This window comes from Biomphalaria glabrata, chromosome 6, assembly GCF_947242115.1.
Source record: "Biomphalaria glabrata chromosome 6, xgBioGlab47.1, whole genome shotgun sequence".
NCBI classification, from domain to species: Eukaryota; Metazoa; Mollusca; class Gastropoda; family Planorbidae; genus Biomphalaria; species Biomphalaria glabrata.
The window spans coordinates 52,714,723-52,742,022 of NC_074716.1; the positions used below are offsets into that span (position 1 = coordinate 52,714,723).

The 27,300-nt window shown below is 38.0% G+C and overlaps 1 protein-coding gene across 1 annotated transcript; it reads left to right on the forward strand.

Moving 5' to 3' along the window:
- Positions 1 to 8,523: 8,523 nt before the first annotated feature.
- Positions 8,524 to 25,096, forward strand: LOC129927010 (tetraspanin-33-like). Its single transcript, XM_056034162.1, has 7 exons — positions 8,524 to 8,636; positions 13,431 to 13,598; positions 17,112 to 17,297; positions 19,678 to 19,854; positions 20,349 to 20,504; positions 20,603 to 20,719; positions 24,396 to 25,096. The coding sequence occupies exons 2-7, from the start codon at positions 13,437 to 13,439 to the stop codon at positions 24,462 to 24,464; spliced, it is 867 nt and encodes a 288-aa protein (XP_055890137.1). The 5' UTR covers positions 8,524 to 8,636; positions 13,431 to 13,436; the 3' UTR covers positions 24,465 to 25,096.
- The last annotated feature ends 2,204 nt before the right edge of the window (positions 25,097 to 27,300 follow it).

Below are 27,300 nucleotides of genomic sequence, written 5' to 3' on the forward strand. Positions count from 1 at the left end.
AAAAGCTAGAAACTTTTAGTTTAAGCATGGTTTAACTAAAAACAAAATAAGGCCAAAGTTTAATTATAATTTTTTTTTTAGTTAAAATCGTAGTTTAATTTTTTTTTTTAATTTTATCTTATACTTATATCATTCATTGGCCTCCTTCAGTCGTAGAACGACTATGGTTCATCTCAGAGCACACTTCCTCGTGTGGCTGTGGAGCCCTATTTTGGAGAGACACTCCCGTCCACAGATAGCGAAGGTTGAGGTGGCTTTTGCTTCGGTGGTAGAGGAGCTGGCCGTTTTTTCGGATTGTACGTTTTTCTTCCTGAGCTGAGATCCATGTACTTTCACTGTCCATAGCTTTCTTGGTCACTGTATCTCTCCACTGTCTCTACTTATATAATGCAGACGTTACTTAAAAAAAGAAGATGAATACGTCATGCATGTTAACCAATGACTTAAATTTTCGACATCACTGCCATGGTTTTCTGGGATGGCTCAGGCAACCCATTCCATATGTTCTAATAGCACTAGGGAAGAAGGAGTATTTGTACAAATTTGTCCTAGCATATGGAACGAGCTAAGTTACAAACTCAACAGTTCAATTAAAAGTTGTAAAGCTTTTCAACATGTGTTAGCGTTTGAAACACATACCCTGTTTCTCGTCATATGCAGGGGCGGACTGGCTATATGGGCGTTTGGGCAAATGCCCGGTGGGCCGGTACTCAACTGGGCCGGTAGGGCCACCTAAAGGGCCTTATGAATGAGATTATAGAAAGTGTTACATTAAATTGTTAAATGTTTTATACTATTCTCTTGTAAAAGGGACCCCATGAGCTTCGTGTTAAAAAAAAATCTTTTACAGACTCTATAGTTTGATTAATACTAATTTAATCTAACACATTTTCCCGAAATAATGTAATAACCAATATCCGTTGGCAGGGCTACTAGTAGGCTGCATCCTTTTAGGGTCTACACACTTGGCGATTAAAAAGCAACATAAGGCCTATATGTTTCTTACTTATGAAGATTCATTGTATGCATGCGTTCAGTTATCGATACATTAGGTAGACCTAGAATTGGATGCCCCTCGTATGATATAAGCCGAATTGTATAGAAATGCCCGGGCCGATCTTAACACCCAGTCCGCCCCTGGTCATATGGTAAAACTTTGATAATTAAAAAAAAAAGATGCAATGAACAACTATTTTGTCAGTCTGCATTTGAAGAGGGTATAGAAAGTAAGATGCTGGTAGAAGATATTTGAAGTCAATGCCTGCACTTGAATATACCAGCATTATATTATGTTGTTAAAAATTATTTTTTTTTTTTACAAAGAGCTTCTTTGCAATATTATGAATGGGGTTGTTGCGACTTTTTTCTGAGTAGGTCACGCTTGGTGCTGTTTACTTAATGTTAGTTTGTAGTGGTAATCTGATAAGCGTATTAGGTCAATATTTATTTAGTGGTTAAAATCAATTAATTTGCGGCAAACAATAATTTGTTAGCTGCAGGAGTGTACCCTTTTATAGCTTAAACCTTAGATGATGCAGAAGCATATAATAGAGTCTAGTCTTTATAGAGTCTAGTCTTTATAGACCTACTATTGATATCTAGGTCTAAATCTATCGATATATATATATAGGCAATGTCTAATAAGAGCATTAGGATAACTAACTCTAGAAAATAAAATTAATCCACACCCCCCCCTGCCCCAAAAGTAGCCTAAATAGACTGTGTGTCCTACTGATTTTAATAACCTGGGCAGATAGATGTACACCTGCAATGTAGGCCAAGTGTTGAGTGTAGTCCATTATAATGACAAGACCACCCCGCGTTTTGTTTCCCTTGAGCGTTATGCAATAGTGTTTGTTGTATATTGAGTGGTCAGTCAAAAAATAACACATTGGTATGGTCATAGTCAAGCATATAAGCAGATCTACCATAAACTAAAATGCGTCACACAAATCAAAAGTCTTTTAACACTCCAGCAATTTTTTTTTAAAATTTCTTTAGTTACCAGATCGAAATGTGAAATTCTGGATCTATTTCTTTTATGAGATTTAAATCTTTACCACTACTGTAAGATTTTTCGTTGTATAATAAGTCTATATAATTTTGTAAAAATAAAAGTACTTCTCTTCTAAGGGTTTTATTTCAAGTCAAAAAATCGAAACACACATATTTATTTAAACACCTTGTTTTTCAAATTTTATTGTGCAGTAGCTTAAAATTTTATGTAAGAAACATCATCATTTTGTATTGTATTCTGAATTCTGAAAGATCTTATCTTATATAATACAGACGTTACTTTTAAAAAAAAAGGTTTCTACAATGTTAAAACAATTAGATCGAACCGTAGGCCTACAGATAAAACAATAGGGCCTACTGGCTGCCTGGTCGTGCGGTTTGCGCGCTGGACTGTCGTTCAGATTTATCGATGGTCCAGGGTTCAAACCCTGCCCGCCCCCACCCCCCGTCGTCCTGAGGGAGGTTTGGACTAGGAAGTAATTATCTTCAACTCTGAAGGAACATCCGAAACATGTAAAACAACATTTTACTCTCCCCCCCCCAAGTGTGCATTTGTGGATATTTGTTATAGTTTAATTAATTTTTATTAGTTTAGGTTAATTACGTTTTGAAAATGGTGATAAACTTTTAGTTTACTTACTTTATTTTAGTTGAAACTTAGTTTTAGTTTAACTTTTAAAATTTAGTTTAGTTCCCATCACTACTACTAATTATTCTATTTGATAGTATTTGACCTAAGTTGCAAAAAAGTTAGGTCAATGTCAGGACGTCTCTTTAGCCCCCCCCCCCTCCCTTTCTACATTTAAATTAAAAGAAACAAATAATTCAAGTTTCATTTAAACATTTATAATGACAGCTTCTTAAGTTTTATTCACTGTTGTTCAAAATAGTTGTAGGCTAGTCAAGGCCATTATCTAGCTTAAAAGTATAGTATCTAGTTCGCGTTGCAATTTATTTTTTTTGTTGTTGTTTATTTTGGACGCCCGGTTCAGAAGCCAAGCGCTTTGCCGCTCAGCCACTGGACCTCTATCTTATTTGAAAGAGGGAAAAAAAGTGTCTTGGTGTCAGTAGAAACTTTATAGACTATAGGCGTTTAAGAAAGAGATAAGAACGGTGGGTCAATGGAAGGAATATATAATTATATTCAAACAGTTCAATACCATAAACAGACCCAACAATGGTCTAATCTGTTCCTGAGCTTAATTTTCGTCAGCTCTAACCAAACACCCTAATAATTAGTCACCTGCCGAATGTATACTCTTAACGCAGTTTTCAAAAGTAATCTTCTATTTTTTTTTCCTAATATTTTAAATTACAGATATTACTTCGAAAAAAAGGGATAACTATTGTTTGCACACAACGCGTATTTTTTTTTTAAAATTATTAATGACTTTATTTAATTATTATTATTAAAGCCTTTGAAAGTAAAGGCGATTAGAGTGTTTACTGTATATTGGGATGTCATCGCATACTGTTGTCTTTTTTTTAGATTAAAAAAAAATTCACTTTCCAAAATATTACATTGCAAAAAAAACAAACAAACAAACAAAAAAAAAACACCGAATTTCATGGAATCACAATAACAAATGTAAAAACTTTGTTCAGAAATTGTTCATAGTTCTTGCGTTCATTTGCTTGTCCTATTTTCCCTCTCTAGACACGTGAAAGTCCGCATACATCCCACATGGGCTTACATCTCACACGAAATGCATGATCTTCGAAGTTTTGAAGGTCAATGTCTTTATCTGTTAGTAATGTCCAACATTTCTGTGACACATACACACACAGAAGTTTTTATGGACGGTGTGTTGTCAATACTTAAATTGGCGGAAATGTTTTTTTTAGGGTTAAGTTTGATTTTTTATGACTATTTTTTTTTACAAGATTTTTTCTTTAGAATAGCTTATGATTTTCTATGTTAATGTCCATGCTAAGTTTTTAACTTTTTTTTTTTTTTAGAATAGCTTAGAATCCTATATGTTAATGTCCATATTAAGTTTTTTTTATGAATATTTTTTTTTAGAATAGCTTAGAATCCTATATGTTAATGTCCATATTAAGTTTTTTTTATGAATATTTTTTTTTTAGAATAGCTTAGAATCCTATATGTTAATGTCCATATTAAGTTTTTTTTATGAATATTTTTTTTTAGAATAGCTTAGAATCCTATATGTTAATGTCCATATTAAGTTTTTTTTATGAATATTTTTTTTTAGAATAGCTTAGAATCCTATATGTTAATGTCCATATTAAGTTTTTTTTATGAATATTTTTTTTTAGAATAGCTTAGAATCCTATATGTTAATGTCCATATTAAGTTTTTTTTATGAATATTTTTTTTTAGAATAGCTTAGAATCCTATATGTTAATGTCCATATTAAGTTTTTTTTATGAATATTTTTTTTTAGAATAGCTTAGAATCCTATATGTTAATGTCCATATTAAGTTTTTTTTATGAATATTTTTTTTAGAATAGCTTAGAATCCTCTATGTTAATGTCCATATTAAGTGTTTTTTTAATGAATATTTTTTGTTAGAATAGCTTAGAATCCTATATGTTAATGTCCATATTAAGTTTTTTTTATGAATATTTTTTTTAGAATATTATAGCTTAGAATCCTCTATGTTAATGTCCATATTAAGTGTTTTTTTAATGAATATTTTTTTTAGAATAGCTTAGAATTTTGTAGGTTGTTTTTATGACTAATTTTTTTTTTGTTTAGCATAGCTTAGGATTTTCTGTTAATGACTAGATTAATGACTAGGTTAGGATGTTATGACTATTTTTTTTAGAATAGCAGCGTATGATTTTCTATGCTAATGATTTTATGGCAAGTTATTTTTTAATAGGATTTTCTAGTTTAATTTCTAGTGTTTTTAGACTACATTGGATAATAGGTTCTGGAAAAAAAAATCCCATTTCAAGAAAATGTGAAGAAATTGGTGGAACTTACAATTTGACAAGCACAGCATTGTTTCGGAACATGTAGTTAGATTGCGGCAGCGTTAGTTCTTAAGAAAGCCAGTTCTCAATATAATCCCCATTTTGATCGAAATTGAACAGTACACTGACATGCAATCAAATCTTCACCTTTTAGATAAGCTGAAATTTTAAAATGTTTAGCAATTTTCTTAGCTTTCTTTATTTCCATATTTTTTTATATAGGTCAATCGAGGATCAATGTCATATAACCGTTTAAATAATAAAAAAACAAAGTACTGATGTAAATTCTGGCCTACTTTGAATGCCCTTTCGAGGGCCCCAAAAATATCAAGGTTCTATAAAGTTGATGTTAAGTTCTCCTTTCAGACCATGTGATCTCTAGGGCAGATGATGTTAAGGTCATCTGTTTCTGTGGCCTACGGTAAACGAGGGTGTCATGTGGCCAGCACAACGACCAACCGCCTTTATTTTTCTCCAACTAATGTCAAGTACCCATTAGTGGTTCGTGGATTCAGAGGCGCACAAAGATCCCGAAATTAAAAATCCTAGTCTTCATCGGGATTTGAGCCCTGGACCCCCGGTTCTGAAGCCAAGCGCTTTACCACTCAGCCACCGCGCCTTCTAAAGGTTGATGCTCAAAAAATTATAAAAAATAAATAAAGCATTGCTCTATTAACTCTTTCTCTCCGTAATTATTTACCGCATTCTATTGGAATCAACGCTGGTATCGTCAGTTCGGAGAGAACGAGTTAAACATACAAATTTTGTGTTTTACATGTAGGCCAAGCACTGCTCTAATGCCATTATAAGTGGAGCACTTGAACGCATTCTCCCTAGTATACGGAGTGAGAATTGAACCTTTCTCCTCGTGTCTTTACGTTCACGGTCTAACTCACACAGATACTGCCTTCTTTCTCCCCCCCCCCTCCCTATTGTAAATTGGTCCAGACGGCGCCTTCGGCATTGTCACGGAGGTCACGGTCCAGACAAGTGATAGCTAATAGGATCATAGCGTATTCAGAAAGCTATGAGCATGAAATTGAGCTGAACCAGGGGCTCTCAACCTGTGGGTCGGGGTCGATTGACCATTCGCCAGGGGTCGCCTAAGACCATCGAAAATATGGATTGGTATTGTCTACTCTTCTATTGCTGTGTGTGTGTGTGGGGGGGGTCGCGGCAGAGTGGGGGGGGGTGTAAAAAGGGGTCGCCGAGCTTAAAAGGTTGAGAACCGCTGAGCTAAACAATAAAAAAAAAAAAAGGTAAAAATATTTCTAATCGTACAGATTTATTATTGTTAGCCTAGATCAATTACAAATGCAATCACATGACTGATCCAAACTAATTGACACTGCTACGCTTATTAAAAGCTTTTTTTTTATATCCTTTAAGAAAAATATTTTCTTACAGTATTTTATTGTGTGTGTGTGTTTGTAAAATGTTTTACATGTTTCAGATGTTCCTTCAGAGTTGAAGATAGTTTACTAGTTCAAACCTCCCGCAGGACGACGGGATGGGAGCAGGCAGGGTTTTGAACCCGGGACCATCGATATATCCAAACGACAGCCCAGCGCGCAAACCGCACGACCCATACACCTATAACCTCACCGCGCAAGCATAGAATAGCCCTATCAATAACCCATCAACACACATCAGAGAATAAAAATAGAAAGGGGCAGTCCAATCAAAAACTCCGCATAGAAAAAACCAAGGCTCGCGCGGCACAAGATCCAGACCTATATATTTTAAGCGTGAGTCACCAGCAAGCTTCTTTATTCATTTCAAGTTTCATTTGTTATGAAAGTAATTTCGAAAGACCTGGCTGAAACGAAATAAATTTAAATATAGAAACTTTAAAAACAATGCTTTAGATTAAATCATCATGAGTAAATCTTTTGTTCAGATCTACGAAACAAATATCAGTTATAAAATGTAAATAGATCGACATGGTCAGATTTTAATAGCGTCTTACAAGAGATGTCGCTATTCGTGGGAGAATCACAATTACATTTTAAAGCAACAAGAATTATAATATTAATAAACATAATGATAGAAATAATAATGCGCATACCTCACGACTTTGTAGCCATCAGGACCGGCCTTAGGTATAGACAAAAGGGCGTCCACTAGTGGATGCCTAGCATTGGACTCAAAGCAATTTTTAGAGAATAACGTAACTTGTGCACTGTGCTATTGTTTGAGTATACTAGGCTCTACACAAATTGCGTAATTTCATTTTTTCGCTGTTTATTTTTTATTTTTCTATATCATTTTGAAAGGGGGGGGGGCACTAAATTCACTTCGCATAGGGCAGCGGTTCTCAACCTTTTATGCTAGGCGACCCCTTTTCACAATCCCCCACTATACCGCGACCCCCCCCCCACACACACATACAGCAATAGAAGAATAGACAAAAACAATCCATATTTTCGATGGTCTTAGGCGACCCCTGGCAAATTGTCAATCGACCCCCAAGGGGGTCGCGACCCACAGGTTGAGAACCCCTGGCCCAGGGCCTCAAATTATCTAAGGCCGGCCCTATTGTTATGTTATGTAGGAGGAGGGGGTGATATATACTTCTTTTAAGCATAGCTATGTGTAAAATGAATAAAGATTAGTTCCTCCTAGTACACATTCATAAAAAAAAAACATTTTTAAAGCACATTGAACGTAGCAGATGTGAACACATCCTAACACACAAGACTTAGTTATTTTTCAAGTAACAGAGAGAGAACAAAAAAGAAACGAGAGAGAGAGAGAGAGAGGGGGGAAGAAGTAATTATAAAGACAGAGAGACACACACACAGACAAAGAGATACATAGAGAGAAGACAGACAGAGAGAGACAGAGAGATCAGACAGGCAGAGAGAGAAATAGAGAGAGAGAGAGAGAGACAGAGCGAGATACAGAGAGAGACATAGAGAGAGGCGTAGAGAGTGAGACACAGAGAGATACATAGAGAGAGACATAGGGAGAGAGAGACAGGAATAGAGACTTAGAGAGAGACAGAGAGTGAGACACAGAGAGAGACAGGGAGAGAGACATAGAGTCAGACAAAGAGAGAGACATAGGGAGAGAGAGACATAGGGAGAGAGAGACATAGGGAGAGAGAGACAGGAATAGAGACAGAGAGAGACATAGAGAGTCAGACAAAGAGAGAGACAGGGAGAGAGACATAGAGAGTCAGACAAAGAGAGAGACATAGAGAGAGACATAGAGAGAGAGACACACAGGAATAGAGACATAGAGAGAAGCGTAGAGAGTCAGACAAAGAGAGAGACAGGGAGAGAGAAAGAAACACAGATAGAGAGAGACAGACATAGAGAAAGGGAGAGACAGACAGGGAGAAAAAGAGAGACACACAGACGGACAGAGAGAAAGAGACAGACAGACTGACAGAGAAATGTTCGATGAGTAACAACATTAATATGGCACGATGGGAGAGAGAGAATGAATGAGAAATAAAGATAACAAGCGACAGATAGAGACAGAGAGAGAGAGACAGAGAGAGACAGACAAAGGTTTGATCTAATCCTAGTATCGATCCAAGGTATTTCCCTGAGCCACAAATACACTTGGATTTTCCAGCTGGTATAAAAGTTGACAGAGGAGATGCGTACTTTATGAATGACGTCAGCATTTCTTGCTGGACACCTGGTCAACTAGGGCTGACATTTTGGTGAGTGTAATGATACCTTTCATTCTTATATTACGTTTAGCCAATAATGTCCTCGTTAGTCACCTGTGGTCAGTGGCCTTACGGGTCCCAGGGCCCAACTAGTCGTCTGACCATCTTTATTTAAGATTCTTTAAAAAAAAAAAAAGATGTCTTGGTTTGTTGTATGTGCTGCAGCCAGTTGTAATGATGATTCCGAGTTCGAATCCTGTCCACTGCCAGCCGACATCTCCCGCCGTCTCGCAAGAGGTCTTGGATTGGAGGGGAAAAATATTTTCCCAAGTAGGGCCTGAACTGAATTTTTTTTTTTTTTTAAATGTGTTCAGTCTGCTATTTTAATTCAAATTATTTATTTGGTGCAAATATTTTGGCAGCAGGCACTGTGTAGATAAAATTGTTTTCAATACAGATTTTAACGTTTACCTCCCTTATATTACCAGTTTTGTTTAAGCTTATTGAACTTCAAAATTACATTTAAAAAAGACAACTTTTGGTGTAACAACGACCTTTGACCTCTCACCTCTGCCTTGTTAAGCACATGAATACGATACACTATTGTAACTGTTGTCAGATTTGGGGGTTGTGACGTCAGCAAATATAGGAATATCCTGTGTCCACTTTGCCGAGGATTCTAGCTCCTGTGGTCTCAACCTGGCGCCTAGGTGGAAACGTCCGTTTAATGGAGGGGATTAGGATACCGTCGGGAGGGAAAACGAATCCCCATTGGATTACTCATAGAATCCTGAGGGTCAAGCATCCAATGCAAGGTTACTCCAAAGTCAGGGTGGGAATTCAGCTAATGTCAGGTAGGCAAGTCCAAAACAACCGCGGTTTTTTTTTTAATATAAAGTTTTACATAAAAAAACAAAACAAAAAACACAGTACTCTGTTTCCTTCTTTTAAAATGTGGCATGTTTGTGTATATCAGTATTGTTATTAAAAAGTGGATTTGTATTAAAAGTTTCGAACTGTGCAGGGGCTTCCACATACTTAAATCCGGCCCCGATTGAGATAAACGTTTCTACAGTTTCTACATATTGATCAGTCAACCATTCCACACGGTCACGTGACGCAGAGACACGGCTGGATTTTAATGTTTATCTTTTTCTACCAGCTGTTGAAGTGACGTCATCGTTCTATTAATAGCGTTATGACGTTTACATCCATCTGAGTAGATCCAGTAGTTGTGTGAACTTATGAACTCCTATTTGTAAACAGACACACGCACAGAGAGAGAGAGAGAGAGAGAGAGAGAAAGTAGCTAACAACCATGGCACAAAAGGGTCCATCAGAACTACGTCAGGTCGTCGCGAAGTGGGCGACTGCTGTCAATGAAAACAAGAACGGTGCAGTACAAAAACTCGTTCGTACCTCACTCGGTCAGACTATATCAACGCCACCCGTTGATCAGAGAACATGAAATGCACCAAGATGCCTGTGTGTAGTCGCTGAATGAACTCTTTATGTTGTTTCTGTTGTATTTATGTGTATTTTTCTGTTGTGTTGTCTTTATATGAGAAAACGAGTCCTTGTAATCACAACAAATTTCCATATGGATCAATAAAACAGTCTTAGTCTTAGTCTTAGTCTATTGCGCTCCAATCTATGACTTAACGGGACCAATAGTATTATTCAAAGATGGACGTTACTTCAATGAAGAAGACGTAGGCTACAATACTGACGTCATTACTTATAAGAATTTATAATTGAATTTAGTGTACGGACACTATTAGTCTTAAACGTTATTAGCAATGCAATTATAATTTTTTAATTTCCAGTTACTTGTAATTAAAAAACAATGCTCAAATTAGGAACCAAAGACTTTTAAATAATTAAATACCAAAATAGGAAAGAATTGAAAAAAAATAAAATAAACGTTATCATTTTCTATAGTATCAGATTGAACAAAAAAAAAAGTATTTCCTAGATTCGAACCTCCTACGGTAGCGGCCTGGCTATATGGGCATTCGGGCCAATGCCCGGCGGGCCAGTACCCAAACGGGCCGATTGGGCCACCAAAAGGGCCTCATGAATGCCACTACAGAACGTACTAAATTATATAAGATCTTATAATATTCTTTTGTAAAAAGGGGCCCTCTGAACGCCGTGTTTAAAAAAAAAATACAGCGTTAATTTAAAGCTAATTTAATCTTAACATATTTTCCGAAATAATGTAGACAGTGCTACTAATAGGCCTCATCTTTTTAGGGCCTACACACTTAGAGATTAAAAATCGACATTATGCATGTATTCCTTATAAAGGTGTATCCCTGATAGCAAAGATTTTTGGCCCAGTAAGGGCCTCAACTGGGCCAGCCCATACTAACCGTATGGGTCCCATCTGGGGGATGAACATTGGCCCAAACCTGTGCCCTTAGGGCTGAGTCTGGGCTCAGTCAGGGGGCCCAGAAAATCCCCATGTGAAACCCTTGTGGCACCATTAAGAGGAAGGACTTGTGGGCCCCAACAGGGCCAAAGATACTTGAGCCTTTGGGGGGCATTAATGAAAGTCCAAATGGGGCCCTTAAGGGGCGAGTCTGGGCTTAGTGACGGCTTAGTCAGGGGGCCCAGATGAAGCCCTGATGGATCGCACATGGGGCAACATTGTTTGCATGTGTACAGTTGTTGATACATTAACAAACTTAGAATAATGATTTTGAGGACAGGTAGAAGTAGAATTGAATGATATACAATTTGTGGATAGACATTTTTATAGAAATGCCCGGGTCGATTTTTACACCAAGCCCGCCCTTGTGTCCAATGTACAAGTCCATTGATAGATAACTCCTTCCTGACGATAAACGATGTGTATAAAAAATCGAACGGACACCTCACACTTTAATATGTAGAAAATTCATTTATAGGCCTAATGTTGAGAGTATCTTTAGCCCATAAGGTGCCGAGCTGTTTTACAATGAGTGCATACGAAATGGAATTACAATTCTGATGTTTAGAGGCTTAACTTCCACACGCGTTTTAAGGGTTAAAGACACCACTACTCTCAAAAAGTGTTCCATTAATTGTTATGTCCTTCTCTGTTATGTCCTTCTCTGTAATGTCCTTCTCTGTTATGTCCTTCTCTGTTATGTCCTTCTCTGTTATATCCTTCTTTGTTATGTCCTTCTCTGTTATGTCCTTCTCTGTTATGTCCTTCTCTGTTATGTCCTTCTCTGTTATGTCCTTCTTTGTTATGTCCTTCTTTGTTATGTCCTTCTCTGTTATGTCCTTCTCTGTTATATCCTTCTTTGTTATGTCCTTCTCTGTTATATCCTTCTTTGTTATGTCCTTCTCTGTTATATCCTTCTTTGTTATGTCCTTCTCTGTTATGTCCTTCTTTGTTATGTCCTTCTCTGTTATGTCCTTCTTTGTTATGTCCTTCTCTGTTATGTCCATCTCTGTTATGTCCTTCTCTGTTATGTCCTTCTCTGTAAAGGACGGTACATACAGAGGGACTTTATTTTTTTGTCACATTCAATTTTTTAGTTTCAACGAGGAGGGTCAGGGTGACGTAGATCGGTCGTTGACTTGGATGGCTGCCTGGTCGTGCGGTTTGCACGCTGGACTGTCGTTCAGATTTATCGATGGTCCCGGGCTCAAACCCTGCCCGCTCCCATCCCCCCATCGTCCTGCGGGAGGTTTGGACTAGGAAGTAAACTTGGACTATGAAGTAATTATCTTCAACTCTGAAGGAAAATCCGAAACATGTCAAACATTTTACAAACAAACATAACATTTTTTTTACTTATAACACTATACTGCTAATACAACTAAACCGATGCAGGCGTTTTATAGTTTAAATTGTAGAACTTGAAAGAACTTGAACAAACTTTAAAAAACTTTAAACACTTAATATAACTTTTATTACAATATAGACAAAGTCCACTTGAGATTAAATGAAATCAATGTAGTCGTAATAACAGAAAATAGTATTTTAAACAAAATCTAGCTCACCACAAAAAAATACGTCTTTACTTTTTCAAAGCTCTAGAGATTATTCTAGAATCTGTACGACGGGCCATTGGCGTAACATACGCACAACGACCGATCTGCTCATATTTAATCATTCACACTGCATAGCCACCAAGCAATGGCTAACTTTTCACCATCATCCTAGAAACATACTTCATAACACAGGGCGCAGGTGGTCGATAGGTAACCTGCTACGCCACTGTTACTTGCAACGACACTGCTACTTGCCACGTCACTGCTACCGACTATGACACTTCTACTTGTTACGTCACTGCCACCTGCCACGCCACCTTTACTACATGTTTTACATGCTTCGGATGTTCCTTCAGAGTTGAAGATAGTTTACTTCCTAGTCCAAAGTCCAAACCTCCCTCAGGACGACGGAGGATGGGAGCGGGCAGGATTTGAACCCTCAACCATCGATAAATCCGAACGACAATCCAGTGCGTAAACCACACGACCAGGCAGCCATCCACCTCTACCTGCTACACCACTGCTACCTGCTACGCCACTGGTCAAAAACCCAAAACACTGTCAATTCTTTTACATGAGGAAATAGCATATAAAATGTACCTGTTAGACAGAGTTATCACGTGACTTATTGTGTTCATATTTATCAAAATGCAGTCATGACTTTACTTCTCTTAGACCTTTTGAGGGATTAGGTGACCTTATTGACTCTAACAAACAAACTTAAAAAGAGTCAAGAAATTGTATTCAAACAAACATTTAACAATGCTCTATACAAGGAAACATCCACAGGCAGTTTTTTTATATGTAAAAAGTAACAAAGTTTGTTTTACATTGAAGTTTTTTTTTCCTTTTAAGGTTATCATGGATGATGACGACAGGCTGCCTACCATCTCCGGACATGACGTCATCATGGCCTACGACGACGGGCAGACGTCGTTCATCGGGAGAGAGAGTGAGCGCCCTTGCTGCACCTGCTTCCCCTGGTGTCGCTACACGCTGTTCGTGCTGAACTTTTTAGTCTGGGTAAGAGCTTGCTTAAGATACGCCTCTGACGTGATTGATTTGGGAGGACATTGTTAAAGATACACCTCTGACATGAATGATTTGTATTGATTTTGTCGGACCTTGTTAAATATACACCTTTGACGTGATTGATATTTACTTATATATTATTATATTCTGCGGATAAATCTCTAATATGATTGATTTGTATTGATTTTGTGGGACCTTGTTGAAGATACACCTTTGAAGTGATTAATTTGTATAATTTTTTTAACCGTGTTGGAGTGTATCCATCTGATGTGATTAATTTGTATAGGTTTTGTCAGACCTTGTTTAAGATACACCTCTGATGTGATTAATTTGTATAGGTTTTGTCAGACCTTGTTTAAGATACACCTCTGATGTGATTAATTTGTATAGGTTTTGTCAGACCTTGTTTAAGATACACCTCTGATGTGATTAATTTGTATAGGTTTTGTCAGACCTTGTTTAAGATACACCTCTGATGTGATTAATTTGTATAGGTTTTGTCAGACCTTGTTTAAGATACACCTCTGATGTGATTAATTTGTATAGGTTTTGTCAGACCTTGTTTAAGATACACCTCTGATGTGATTAATTTGTATAGGTTTTGTCAGACCTTGTTTAAGATACACCTCTGATGTGATTAATTTGTATAGGTTTTGTCAGACCTTGTTTAAGATACACCTCTGATGTGATTAATTTGTATAGGTTTTGTCAGACCTTGTTTAAGATACACCTCTGATGTGATTAATTTGTATAGGTTTTGTCAGACCTTGTTTAAGATACACCTCTGATGTGATTAATTTGTATAGGTTTTGTCAGACCTTGTTTAAGATACACCTCTGATGTGATTAATTTGTATAGGTTTTGTCAGACCTTGTTTAAGATACACCTCTGATGTGATTAATTTGTATAGGTTTTGTCAGACCTTGTTTAAGATACACCTCTGATGTGATTAATTTGTATAGGTTTTGTCAGACCTTGTTTAACTCTTTCTCTCCGTAATTATTTACCACATTCTGATGGAATCAACGTTGGTATCGTCAGTTAGAAGAGAAAGAGTTAAGACACACCTTCGTCAGCAGCGTCTCAAAAAGGGCTAGGCCCGAGCTGTTGACCAGGGCCCAGGTGCCCAGCCCTATCTACATGCTTGACTAGCCAGGCCAGTGTGTATTTTCTCGCTTGACCACTCAACAAACACTATCGCTCGGTTGTCTTGTCATGATCGACTACACGTAGCACAGTGTAGCCTTGCACTGACCAGTTTGTTAGAATCAGACACACGATCTATTTACTTTTTGGGGAAAGGGAGGGGTGTAGATGACAATGTTACTATTTTCTCGAGTTGGTTATCCTAATGCTTTTAGATCTATATATAATTATAACTGTACCATAGCTATGGACAAGGCTGTCACGGTACTAAGCCAAAAGCCACTGAAAAATTGGTTAGTATTAGATCGAATCTAGATTCGCTTTCAGTATAAGTGACGTATGCCTAACCGAAAAATATGTTAAAGAAACCCCCCTTTTTTTTTAGGATGTCAAGAATGTACTGATTTATTAAATATAAATGTTTCTAAGCATTTAAATATAAAAAATAATGGTAAAAAGTTTACTGTTACAATTTTTTACGCAGAATTTAAATATGTCAATAACTTTAATTTGAAAAACCATCGGAGTTTCCCTTTAAGTACTCTCAGAATGTAAGCCCTACTCCTGTTTACCAAGAGGCCCCAAAACCTCCAATAGAAAGAAAAACTATATGGAGAGCTCCCTGATTTGAAAAACCACTGCGCAGTTCATCTCATATATTGGTATAGTCATCTGAACGCTCCAACAGTTCATCTCATTATATTGGTCTAGTCATCTGAACGCTCCAACAGTTCATCTCATTATATTGGTCTAGTCATCTGAACGCTCCAACAGTTCATCACATTATATTGGTCTAGTCATCTGAACGCTCCAACAGTTCATCTCATTATATTGGTCTAGTCATCTGAACACTCCAACAGTTTATCTCATTATATTGGCCTAGTCATCTGAACACTCCAACAGTTTATCTCATTATATTGGTCTAGTCATCTGAACGCTCCAACAGTTCATCTCATTATATTGGTCTAGTCATCTAAACGCTCCAACAGTTCATCTCATTATATTGGTCTAGTCATCTGAACGCTCCAACAGTTCATCTCATTATATTGGTCTAGTCATCTGAACACTCCAACAGTTTATCTCATTATATTGGTCTAGTCATCTGAACACTCCAACAGTTTATCTCATTATATTGGTCTAGTCATCTGAACGCTCCAACAGTTCATCTCATTATATTGGTCTAGTCATCTGAACACTTCAACAGTTTATCTCATTATATTGGTCTAGTCATCTGAACACTCCAACAGTGTATCTCATTATATTGGTCTAGTCATCTGAACACTCCAACAGTTTATCTCATTATATTGGTCTAGTCATCTCAACACTCCAACAGTTTATCTCATTATATTGGTCTAGTCATCTGAACACTCCAACAGTTTATCTCATTATATTGGTCTAGTCATCTGAACACTCCAACAGTTCATCTCATTATATTGGTCTAGTCATCTGAACACTCCAATAGTTCATCTCATTATATTGGTCTAGTCATCTGAACACTCCAACAGTTCATCTCATTATATTGGTCTAGTCATCTGAACACTCCAATAGTTCATCTCATTATATTGGTCTAGTCATCTGAACACTCCAACATAACAATGAGAACAAGGAAGAAGAAGAAGAAAGAACTCGGAGAAAACAACCAACATCTCCACATTTTCATTGTTCGCCCTCCGAACCTTCAGCTACCTACCTCGTCGAGGTGTCCAAATAGGTTCGAGATAAATCCCTATTATAAACCTTTGACCCGAGAAAGGATTTTATCCAGTGGCCAGGATGAAAGATTGGCTCTCCAATGACCCCCGTTGTCCGGAAGCCTCTGTCCACTAGATGATCATTTAATCACATCCGTTTGTTCTTGGGTCACAATACCTTAAGCCAACGTAGTGACCCATTGCGAGGCTGAAGGCCGAGCCCAAGAGGGGGCACTTCATATTCCTACCAGGGGCGGACTGGCTATATGGGCAAACTGGCAAATGCCCGGTGGGCCGGTACCAAATGGGCGAGTCTGGTCGCGACCAAAGAAAAAAAAATTAAATGCAGACAACTTTAAAAAAAAAAGTGACAGCAGCAAGACACAAAGGCCCGAACACGTTTTCTTGTATATATAAATTGCGGAGAGGTTTAAAATCGCCCACAAACACCGAAAATATATGACATGACATTTTGGGGCCGGTTTATATTGTAATGCCCGGGCCGATTTTGATACCCAGTCCGCCCCTGATTCCTACCCCCTCCATCCACATACTGAAAACCCAGACTCCTCTTCCATACTCTGAGTACCTAACCACCTCCCTCCATGCATGCCAATACTTATACATGCCCTGGAGCTTCACTGATATTTATAATTAACATCCACAGTCAGCTGGCGTGACGATGATAGGGCTGGGCACCTGGGCCCTGGTCAACAGCTCGGGACTTGCTCTTTTTGAGTCGCTGCTGACGGAGCCTAGCTGGCTGCTTATTGGCACAGGCGTCGTCATGCTGGCGGTGGGGGTGTTCGGCTGTGCAGGGGCGCTGAGACTGAACATCATCTGTCTTCGAGTGGTAAGACTTTCTTTCCATTTCGCCAGTTCAATGCACAAAAAAAAAAGAATCAACATCATAGCAAATGTTATCTAGAACATACCAGTTATAAAACATTAATTGCTAAGTATTTACAGTAATTACAGACAGTTGTGTTTTTAGCAATACAAAAGTAACTTGACAACATAGACATTATTGAACTACTGAATTAAAAAGAAAAGGAACAATCAGTCACACTTTCTTTACCATTACGACTACTTAAATTAAAGTAATAAAAAATTACGACATAGATATTATCTTGGTAAAGGCGGTTGGTCGTTGTGCTGACCACATGACACCCTCGTTAACCGTGGGCCACAGAAACAGATGATCTTTACATCATCTGCCCCATAGATAGGATGGTCTGAAAGAGGAACTAAAAAGGACTAACACGTTTCGTCAAGACAGTCACATCTTAGTTTTACAGTTCCTCTTATCAGCTTGCTAATTCTTCATGGGGGTCTCAAAAACGGCTCTAAAGATTTTCCTAGAAATTTAATAGTTTATGTATATCCTAGGGAAAAGAATTAATAGCTAATTGGCCATACAGGGAAGACTCTGGTTTAACCGTTATGAGTTTTAAAATATAACCTTCAATTTACACTTGGTCTGGAGGCCCATATCTTAAACACACATCAATGGAAATTCCCGATTAAATTTGCTAAAGAAATAGACAAATGGACATTCAGGAACATTAGGGCACCGTCTTAGTAGAAATCAGTCTAGACTTTCCCCTTCCCCTTGGTCTGTTGGACCGTTGGGGCACCACACACGATTTGTCCACCGTCTTTCTCCATTCCTCTCTGTCTTATGCCTAGGATAGTAATCCTTCAATGACAGACCCGTCAATTCTTTGATGTTATTTTCCAAATGCCTTCTCTGTCTGCCTCTTCTTCTTTTTCCTGGTACTGTTCCCTAAAGGAAGGTCTTTGCAAGCCTCGAAGACCTTCTAATATGGACATAGAGTTTTAATTTTCGTTTTATTTCTTCTTATCTTTTTCTTATCTTATATTTTACAGACGTTACTTTAAAAAAAAAGAAGATGATTACGTCCTACGCGTCATGCATTTAGTCATGCATATTAACCAATGACTTAAATTCTGCCAAGTCACTGGTTTTCTTTTTGTTTTTGTTTTGTTTTCTTATTTCGGAGACCTGTTTCTAACTAGATTAAATAATTTCCCTTATAAAATTAAGATCATTAGATGTTACAATGCGTATCATAAGACAAGAATGTTATGGAGAAGCTGTGCTATTTCCAAGAAGAATGTTCACCTGTCTAATGTTCACTTGTCTGATGTTCACCTGTCTAATGTTCACCTGTCTAATGTTCACCTGTCTGATGTTCACCTGTCTAATGTTCACCTGTCTGATGTTCACCTGTCTGATGTTCACCTGTCTAATGTTCACCTGTCTGATGTTCACCTGTCTAATGTTCACCTGTCTGATGTTCATCTGTCTAATGTTCACCTGTCTAATGTTCACCTGTCTAATGTTCACCTGTCTAATGTTCACCTGTCTGATGTTCACCTGTCTAATGTTCACCTGTCTAATGTTCACCTGTCTAATGTTCACCTGTCTAATGTTCACCTGTCTAATATTCACCTGTCTGATGTTCACCTGTCTAATGTTCACCTGTCCAATGTTCACCTGTCCAATGTTCACCTGTCAAATGTTCAACTGTCTAATGTTCACCTGTCTAATGTTCACCTGTCTAATGTTCAGCTATCTAGTCCAGCATTGGGAAGACAATACCATCTGTTACATCCAATCAACATTGAAAAGATATTCTATTTTGAATCGGACCTTGGTATACGCATATAGCGAGTCCTGACATTTCTAACAGTTGATGTAACTTTTGTTTACAAATGGATGGTTACCTGGTTCTGTGGTATGCGCTCTGGACTGTCGTCTCGACCTCCCTGAGAACCAATTCAAAGAACCCTTAAATTTCATTTAAAGAAAATTTCGTCCAAATGGCTCTATTCAAAAACAAAGGAGATGGCTGCCTGGTGGTGTGGTATGCGATCTAGTCTATTGTCTCTAAGGTTCCGGGTTCGAAGCCTGTCCGTCACCATCTCCCAGCGTCCTAAGGGAGGTATGGGCCAGGATGTAATTATCTTTAATTGTGAAGGAACACCCCAAAACATGTAAATCAATGCCAAACAGTCTTGTAATTTGACCAAACATTTTATTCATAAAACCTTTGAGCTCACAATATGTTTAAAATAAGAACTATTTACAATCGTCTTTGTCCACAAGTGATATGTCCACAGCCATGGTTTAATAATGCAAATGTGATTAACCTTCAGAGCGACTGACGTAGATACAGTTTATCTTTTGTTTCTTTTTTGATGCCCAGTTCATGGTACTGGTCATCACAGTCTTCGTGCTGCAGCTGGTCCTGGCAGCGGTCATCTTCTTCCTGATGGATGACATCCAGCTCAAAATGTTGGGAGTACTTAAAGTGGCGGTGACCAATTACGAGAGAGACCTGGACGAACAAAGGGACATAGCACTCGATTATTTGCAAAGGGAGGTAATAGGGGGAATTTTGTTAAAAACACTAACTTGATCACCCTGTAATAACTGTTCAACTTTATATGACAATATAATATATTTATTGTGTTTATTATTTTAAATTATCACTATTTTTATACAAATGTTATTTTTACAAAGCACTAATTTTATGTAAAAATACATAACCAAATATTATTTTAAAAAGTCCGTCTTATAGCTAACAAACTTTTTAGTTCTTTATTTTATCCAGTGTAGTTATTGCATGCATAGTTGACCAAGCACTAATTTATAAATAAATAATAGCCCACAAAAGAGGCAAAGAAAAGAGGCCCAAGGATTCCTATGATGATAAAGCTAAATTTGAATAGCGCAAATTCTGAGGTTTCCTTTAAAAAAAAAACAATAGATTTTTATATTTACTTTTATAATCCTTTGTGTTAATGATAAGTTGCATTAAAACATATTGGATTTTTGTTTTCGAAGTATAAGTTCACTCATTGATATATTTCTCAGTTTTCCTGCTGTGGGGGCTCCAGCTACTCTGACTGGGATGCCAACAGATATTACAACTGCAACATTTCTGCGCCCCCCTCCCGATGTGGTGTGCCTAGTTCATGCTGCATCAAATCCAGAGACGAACATTGTGGTTTTGGTATCAGAAGCGAAAAGGTCAGTAAAAGCATAAGGCCAAAATGCCTTTGTCTCCTTTCTTCGCTGGCAACGAGCCCCATGTCGGATTCATTCCATCCGCATTTCTATTCTGACAGGAAGACTACATGAATTCTGTTATCCACACAGACGGGTGTATTGTGTCTATCATGAGGATCTTTAAGAATAATGTCATCATCATTGCGTCTTTGGCGTTTTCAATATGTGCCGTGGAGGTGAGTTTGTTACGTGCTAATCGGACCTGTGTTGTTATTCTCTTATCTTTTCCAGGTATCCAAGAGAGTTTAATAGTTTAGGTTATCAAGACAATGTGCTAGACAACAGATGACCCCCGAGCAGGTACCCTGCCATAAAGTGGGGAGGGGTAACGATATATGTAAGTCAGTAGTAAAATAAATAATGAAGCAAGATGAACAAATATCACTGAAGTCTATGAGGCAGCTTAAAAACACAGTAAGGCAAGCGATCTATAGGGCAGATGATGTAAAGATCACCTGTTTCTGTGGTCCGCGGTTAAGGTGGGTGTCATGCAGGGCCGGTCTTAGGCCACTGCAACCTATGCGGCCGCAGTGGGCCCCGCACTTTCATAGGCCCCGCGCGATGCGAATTCTAGGTGTAAATTATTAAATTAAACTATTTTAACTTATCATGAAAGGGTTCCTGGAATTCTCCTGAAATTATAAAATATAAGAAAAAATCATGATAATCTCCTGAAATTATTAAAATGTTTTGAAAACTCATGCAAATCTTAAAACAGACAAAATTGTCATTTCGGGGTGTCATTCATTATGGAAAACGCCAATCCTACTCGCGATTAAAAAAAAACGGCAATGTCAGCTTTCAATCAATAAAAATGTAATAATAAGCCGAATTTTAACCAAAACAAGACGTTGAAATACCTTATTTACTTCAATAGTCACTGACATACAAATATAGATCTAAATCTATCTCGACCTCTTAAAAAAAACAACAAAAGCGATATTTTGCTAGTCGATAGTAAATCTAAAATACAGATCTGAATGTTAATCAGCTTTTTGTGGAAAACTACTATCTACTGTGGATGGCTCGTAAAGTTAATTTGACAGTGATTTTGTACTTAGTAAAGTATAAATACAATGCAAAGACGACTTTATTTGTTAATACACAATCTTAATTTTCACTTATTATCCTTATCACTACCCAAATTAGGCCCCGCGCAATCCATTTCGCATAGGGCCCCGCTATTGTCAAGTACCCATTAAAGCTGAGTGGAATCAGGCGCCCATAAGATCCCGAAATTAAAAATCCCAGTCTCTCCACCAGGATTCGAACCGGGGACCCCGGTTCGGAAGCCAAGCGTTTTACCCGCTCACCGCGCCTCCAAAACGATTTATGGGTAGCAGATAAGACTGCCGTTGGGGTGTCTAAGGGGGGGGGGGGGGAGAGCATTTCCATCGCACTGGGGGGGGGCGGGGTTGTAAAGAGAGCTCCCACTTCTATGTCTACAATCCACACTCCGCTTCTTAAGGGACCGTTTGAAAAATGGCGAGTTCCGCAGGTTAGTGTGAAATAGAGAAATAAAATGGATCCCCGGTGTGCTCCAACTTCGGCCTCGTTTCTAGACCGAATAGTTCGAATCTCTGGAAATAGTAGTGTGAAACATAAGACATTCACTTGGACCTCTTCCAGACAAAAACACTTTGTTCAATCATGGTGGTGAAAGGAAGTTCTTACTTAGTTTCTCAACCCTACCTGACAGTTTTAAAAGGCTAACAAGAAACAGTGGTAGTCACTAGATAATGTATAGGTAAACTAGACAAGCAAGACAAGACACCTTGATAGGTACCAGATAATGTTCAGATAAAACACCTTGATGATAATCAAATAAACAAGACACCGTGATAGACATCCGGTAATACCCTGGCACAAAAAAACTCAATATTTTGTCACTTCCTGTGCTTTAATCGTGTAGATTTTTGTTATAACTGTAGTGCGATGCGGATGGTTGTAGTTGTGTGTACAATCAGCTGATACATGTGGCACAGCCCAGTGTGTTCCTAGCGGTCAACTGTGTCAAGGGAAAGACCTAAAAGAAAGTGCCCATATGAATTCTACAGGTGAATATCACCAGTGGTCTGGTCATGGGATTGTGTAGATAGAACTGGCGTTTCTATTTTTTTTTCAAAAGAGACCCAACAAAAAGAACGAATAGGTCAGAGGCAGGCGACTCAGTCCAGAACAGTTCAGCAAAACAAGGCAGTCCAATCAAGCCCATAGTGAGGCCAGTCCGGGACAGTTGAGATCAGCCGAGTTCAAGACGAGACAGATCCCAGCAGGGCCGGTCCTACAGATTGCGGGGCCCTATGCGAAACGGATTGTGCGGGGCCTATTCTGGGTTGGGATAAGGATAATAGGCGAACATTACGATTTTGTATTCGAAACTAAATTCGTCTTTGCATTTTATTCATTCTTTACAAAGTACAAAATTACTATCAAATTAACTTTACGAGCCATCTGCAGTAGATCGTAGTTTTCCAACAAAAAGCAGATAAACATTCAGATCTGCCTTTTAGATTTACTATCGACTAGCAAAATATTGTTTTTGATTTTAGATCTATATTTGTATGCCAGTGACTATTTAAGTATATTAAGTATTTGAATTTCTTGTTTTGGTTTAAATTCGTCTTATTATTACATTTTTATTAAATGAAAGCTGACAATGCTGCTTTTTTTTAATCGCGAGTAGGATTGACGTTTTTGATATTGACTGACACCCCGAAATGACAATTTTGTGTGTTTTTAAGGAGATTTGCACGATTTTTGAGAAGATTTTAATAATTTCAGGAGATTTTCATCACTTTTTCGTATAATCTGCAATTTCAGGAGAATTCCAGTAACCCTTTAAAATTAAGTTAAGGTGGTTTAATTTTATAATTTACACCTACAATTCGCGCGGGGCCTATGAAAATACGGGGCATACTGCGGCCGCATAGGTATCATTGGCCTAAGACCGGCCCTGGATCCCAGCACAAGTTGAGTCCAGCGATTCCAGTTAGATATTGAGTGAGACCAATTGTAAAGTATGTGTCTGTTAACGTATTAGACATGAAAGCCCGTGTTGTCAAGTTCTTGAGTTGTTGTGTGCAGTGTTTGCCGATAGGCCTGGCTAGAGAGTCATATCAATCTATAGAAGTATTTTTTTAACATCACTCTTATATGTTCTACTCTACTTTACTTACTGTTTCATTATTTATCAAATTATTCTATTTTCAACAACAAAAAAAAAATGCCTGAACCCTTACAGATTAACTGATGACTTACTGATTTATCATTTCCATTTTCATTAAATAACTATTTAAAGTGTCAGTACGCAACTCATCTAGCAAATATAAAAATATCATTGCGTAATCTTATAAAAAAAATAAAAAAAAAATGTTAAAAAATTGGGTCGGGGGGGGGGGGGCATTGTCTTGTATGTAGAATAAATGTTATTTCTATATCAATTTTGTTAAGTGCAAATTTGCATCGCTTATCGTGGAAATTAAAATTTAATTGTATTTAGCTTATTAGACAAAATTACAAAACGAAACAATAAAAATTACTTTGTTATATCCATAAACACACACACACACACACACACCAAGTCTTATTTTAAGTGAGTTGTCTCCTTTACGCACACCCACTGACTAGGGACTCTCTCCACCACTCCCCCCCCCTTTATCCTTTTCTTACACTTGACTTCCCCCTCTTTCAGCCACACTTCCTCACCACTCTTCTACCACACTCTCCTCTTTTACCATTCCTCACACTTCCTCCACTCTCTTCCCTCCTACTTGCCCCCTCCATTCCCCACCCCCTCCAATTTCTATGCCTCCTCCTAGATTTGAAGCTCTTGACGTGGAATCTTTTCAGGTCGTTTGCCTTCTCCTGGCCAACATCCTCAGCAAGTACGTCCTGGTGCACCGGAAAGTGTTGAAGTGACCGACCACAAAAGACATGGCTCTGAGACAAGACGACCAGACAAGCTGAGAAGATCCTTACCACACTATCTAGCATTATAACTTTGTATGTCTCTGAGTCGCGTGATCACAAAACGTAGGGTACGTTTGACGAAAACGGGGTCAAAGGTCAGCACTGAAATACCTAACCTATATACAAACATGGAACGTGGCTTAAATAAGAACATTAGAAGTTAAAACAACAACACAGAAACGATTTAGGTTTTGCTGGGTTTATTTTATCCAGTGTTGACAGCCCATGAAATTATTCGGCGGATTTATATTGGGCTGACTCACTACTTTGGTAATCAAAAGAGATAACAGCGGACATTTAAAGAAAAAAACAACATTTCTATTTATTTACTTTTTTTTTTTGCGATTATAAAAATGTAAAATTTTAATGTGCAGGAGTTTCATGGATGGAATCCATTACTTTATAGGCGTGGTCATCCCGAAAGAAAGGGGTTGGTAGAAGGGTAAATGGGCGGAGCATAACTACTTAGTAATAAGACTAAAAAGGCTTGAATATTTTTAAGGCTAGAATTTTTCTTGCATTGCTCCACGTATCTGATGACCCAATCACTGACTGCCCCATCTGCAGCTGTGAGGCCAACAAAATCAGCTTGCATCTGAATGATTTGATGCGGTCAAACATCACGGTAATCAGCTGCTTTGTGCCCTGTAGTTGTGAATTGAGTGCATTGAGATGTTGCGTGATGTCAGTAAGAAAAGCAAGATCCGACAAAACATTGGGTCACTCAGCTGAGGTATGTCTAAGACTTTCATTGTAATGAACAATGCTATTTCCCGTCTCAGTGTAAACAATCTCTGCAGCACTTTTCCACGACTCAACCATCTGACTTCCGTATGATAAAGCAACTCACTGTATTCCGTTTCTGAATCATTTAGAAATGACATAAATTGTCTGTGGTTGAGACTCCGTGCACGTATGAAGTTCACCGTCTTCACGACAACATCCATCACGTTCTTCATTTGTAGACTTTTGCCACAGAGTGCTTCTTGATGCAGAATTCAGTGTATGGCTGCAAAAGGTCCTGCCAAGCTGAGCTGATTCCGTTTCTCTACCATTAATCCAACAACACCAACCTTCTCTGAACACATTGCTGGTGCACCGTCCGTAGCCACTGCAATAAGTTTTTCCCACGGTAGCCCACACACCTGTCAATACAAGCTACCAGTTCTTGAAACACGTCGCGTCCAGTCGTCGTTCCTTTCATGGCTAGTAAGTCCAATAGCTCTTCAACAATGTTCAAGTTTTCGTCGACCCCACGAATGAATACGGCACAGTATGCGGTGTCTGTTACACCAGTAGACTCGTCCAGTGCAATGGAATATGCTACAAAGTCTTTTGCAGCGGCAATCAGTTGCTGTTGAACATTTGTCGCTGCCTAAGTGATCCTGCTTGCAACTGTGTTCACAGACAATCTTATGCCTTCGAAGAGTTTCTTTTCTCGGGGCAGATAATTTCACACGCCTGTAGCATACACTCTTTTACAAACTGGCCTTCAGTGAATGGTCGTGATGCCTTTGCTATCATCTCGCTAACAACAAAGCTTGCCTTCACAGAATCTTCGATTGCAGTGGGCGGACACCTTGTAAATTTTTCATTCGCGGAGGTGGCAGCGGGCCATACAAAATTGTTTCGCGGGCCACTTGGGCCACGTGTTTGAGACCCCTGTAATAAACTAATACTATGAGCCTAGCTGAGAGTGTGAGAACAAAGTAGCTCCTAGATTTTTCTGTACATCAATTTAGCTCAGAAAACAACGTTTTGACAACTAACTAGATCTCTATATTTTTATTTTTCTCGGCGTTTTAAATGTTTGTATCAAATAACAGCATTTCTAATGAGGTAATTAAAATAAAAAAGGACATATTTGGATAAATAGTCCATAATGATTTTTTTTAAAATATATTATTTAGCCCTGATCTTGACCTTTAAACTTTATAATTCCATTTGTTAATGCGTTTTAAATTATTTTTTTTTTAATTAACTGGCTTTAAAGCAACCACTTCTAAAAAATGCCTCTAGCTTGAGGTAGGTAATAAGTGGATGACCTAGAGGTCACTCTCGACTTGGAATTAGCAGACTTCATCCATAAGGTGGTACATGGTTGTGGTGATATAGTTGAAAGTAGTTACTGTTTGTATAACGTCCTGGGAATATGTTCACAACATTGATTTAATGTGTTATTGTCCAAGTATCTTTCAATAGTTCATGGTCATTCTAGCTCAGTGATGCCCATTTGTGCATTTATTGTTTATGAAATCAACCAGAAAATTTACTTTTTTTTGTGGAACATGATAATAAGCCAAGAAAATTATTTTATAAAGACAATGTCACAGTTTTAAAAAAAACCAATTAACATATAAACGGCATTAAAATCAAATATGGTGGTATTCTTGGTTGATCGATGAGAATATTTACCAGAAAGTGATAAGAAAATGAGTCGGTGGTATAACTAGTGTTATAGGTTTAGAATAGGATTTGTTTAATCGGGAGTTTCCTTTTAGCAATACGACTTTAAATTAACACTTTATTTGGGACGGAAGTGGTTCTGGGATATTAACGACAGTTGAAAACGCACTCCTTTAGCTTGAAGAAAGAAGTGATATTTTGTTAGTAACTGTTGACACTGGACTGTGCCCATTCTTTGTGTATTAAAGAATATTACAAGTTGAACAAGCGTTATCAAGTTATTCATCATATGTTATAAGTGTGTGATCGAACCTCAAGGCCTGAGTGTGGGTTACTACTAATTTCTACATCTACATTTACATCTAATAACAACACCACA

Coding starts and splice junctions, on each gene's coding strand:
- LOC129927010 (XM_056034162.1), top strand. CDS start 13,437: ATGGATGATGACGACAGGCTGCCTACCATCTCCGGACATGACGTCATC. Junction 20,505..20,602: donor TTGGTATCAGAAGCGAAAAG/GTCAGTAAAAGC, acceptor CTATTCTGACAG/GAAGACTACATGAATTCTGT. Junction 20,720..24,395: donor TTTCAATATGTGCCGTGGAG/GTGAGTTTGTTA, acceptor GAATCTTTTCAG/GTCGTTTGCCTTCTCCTGGC.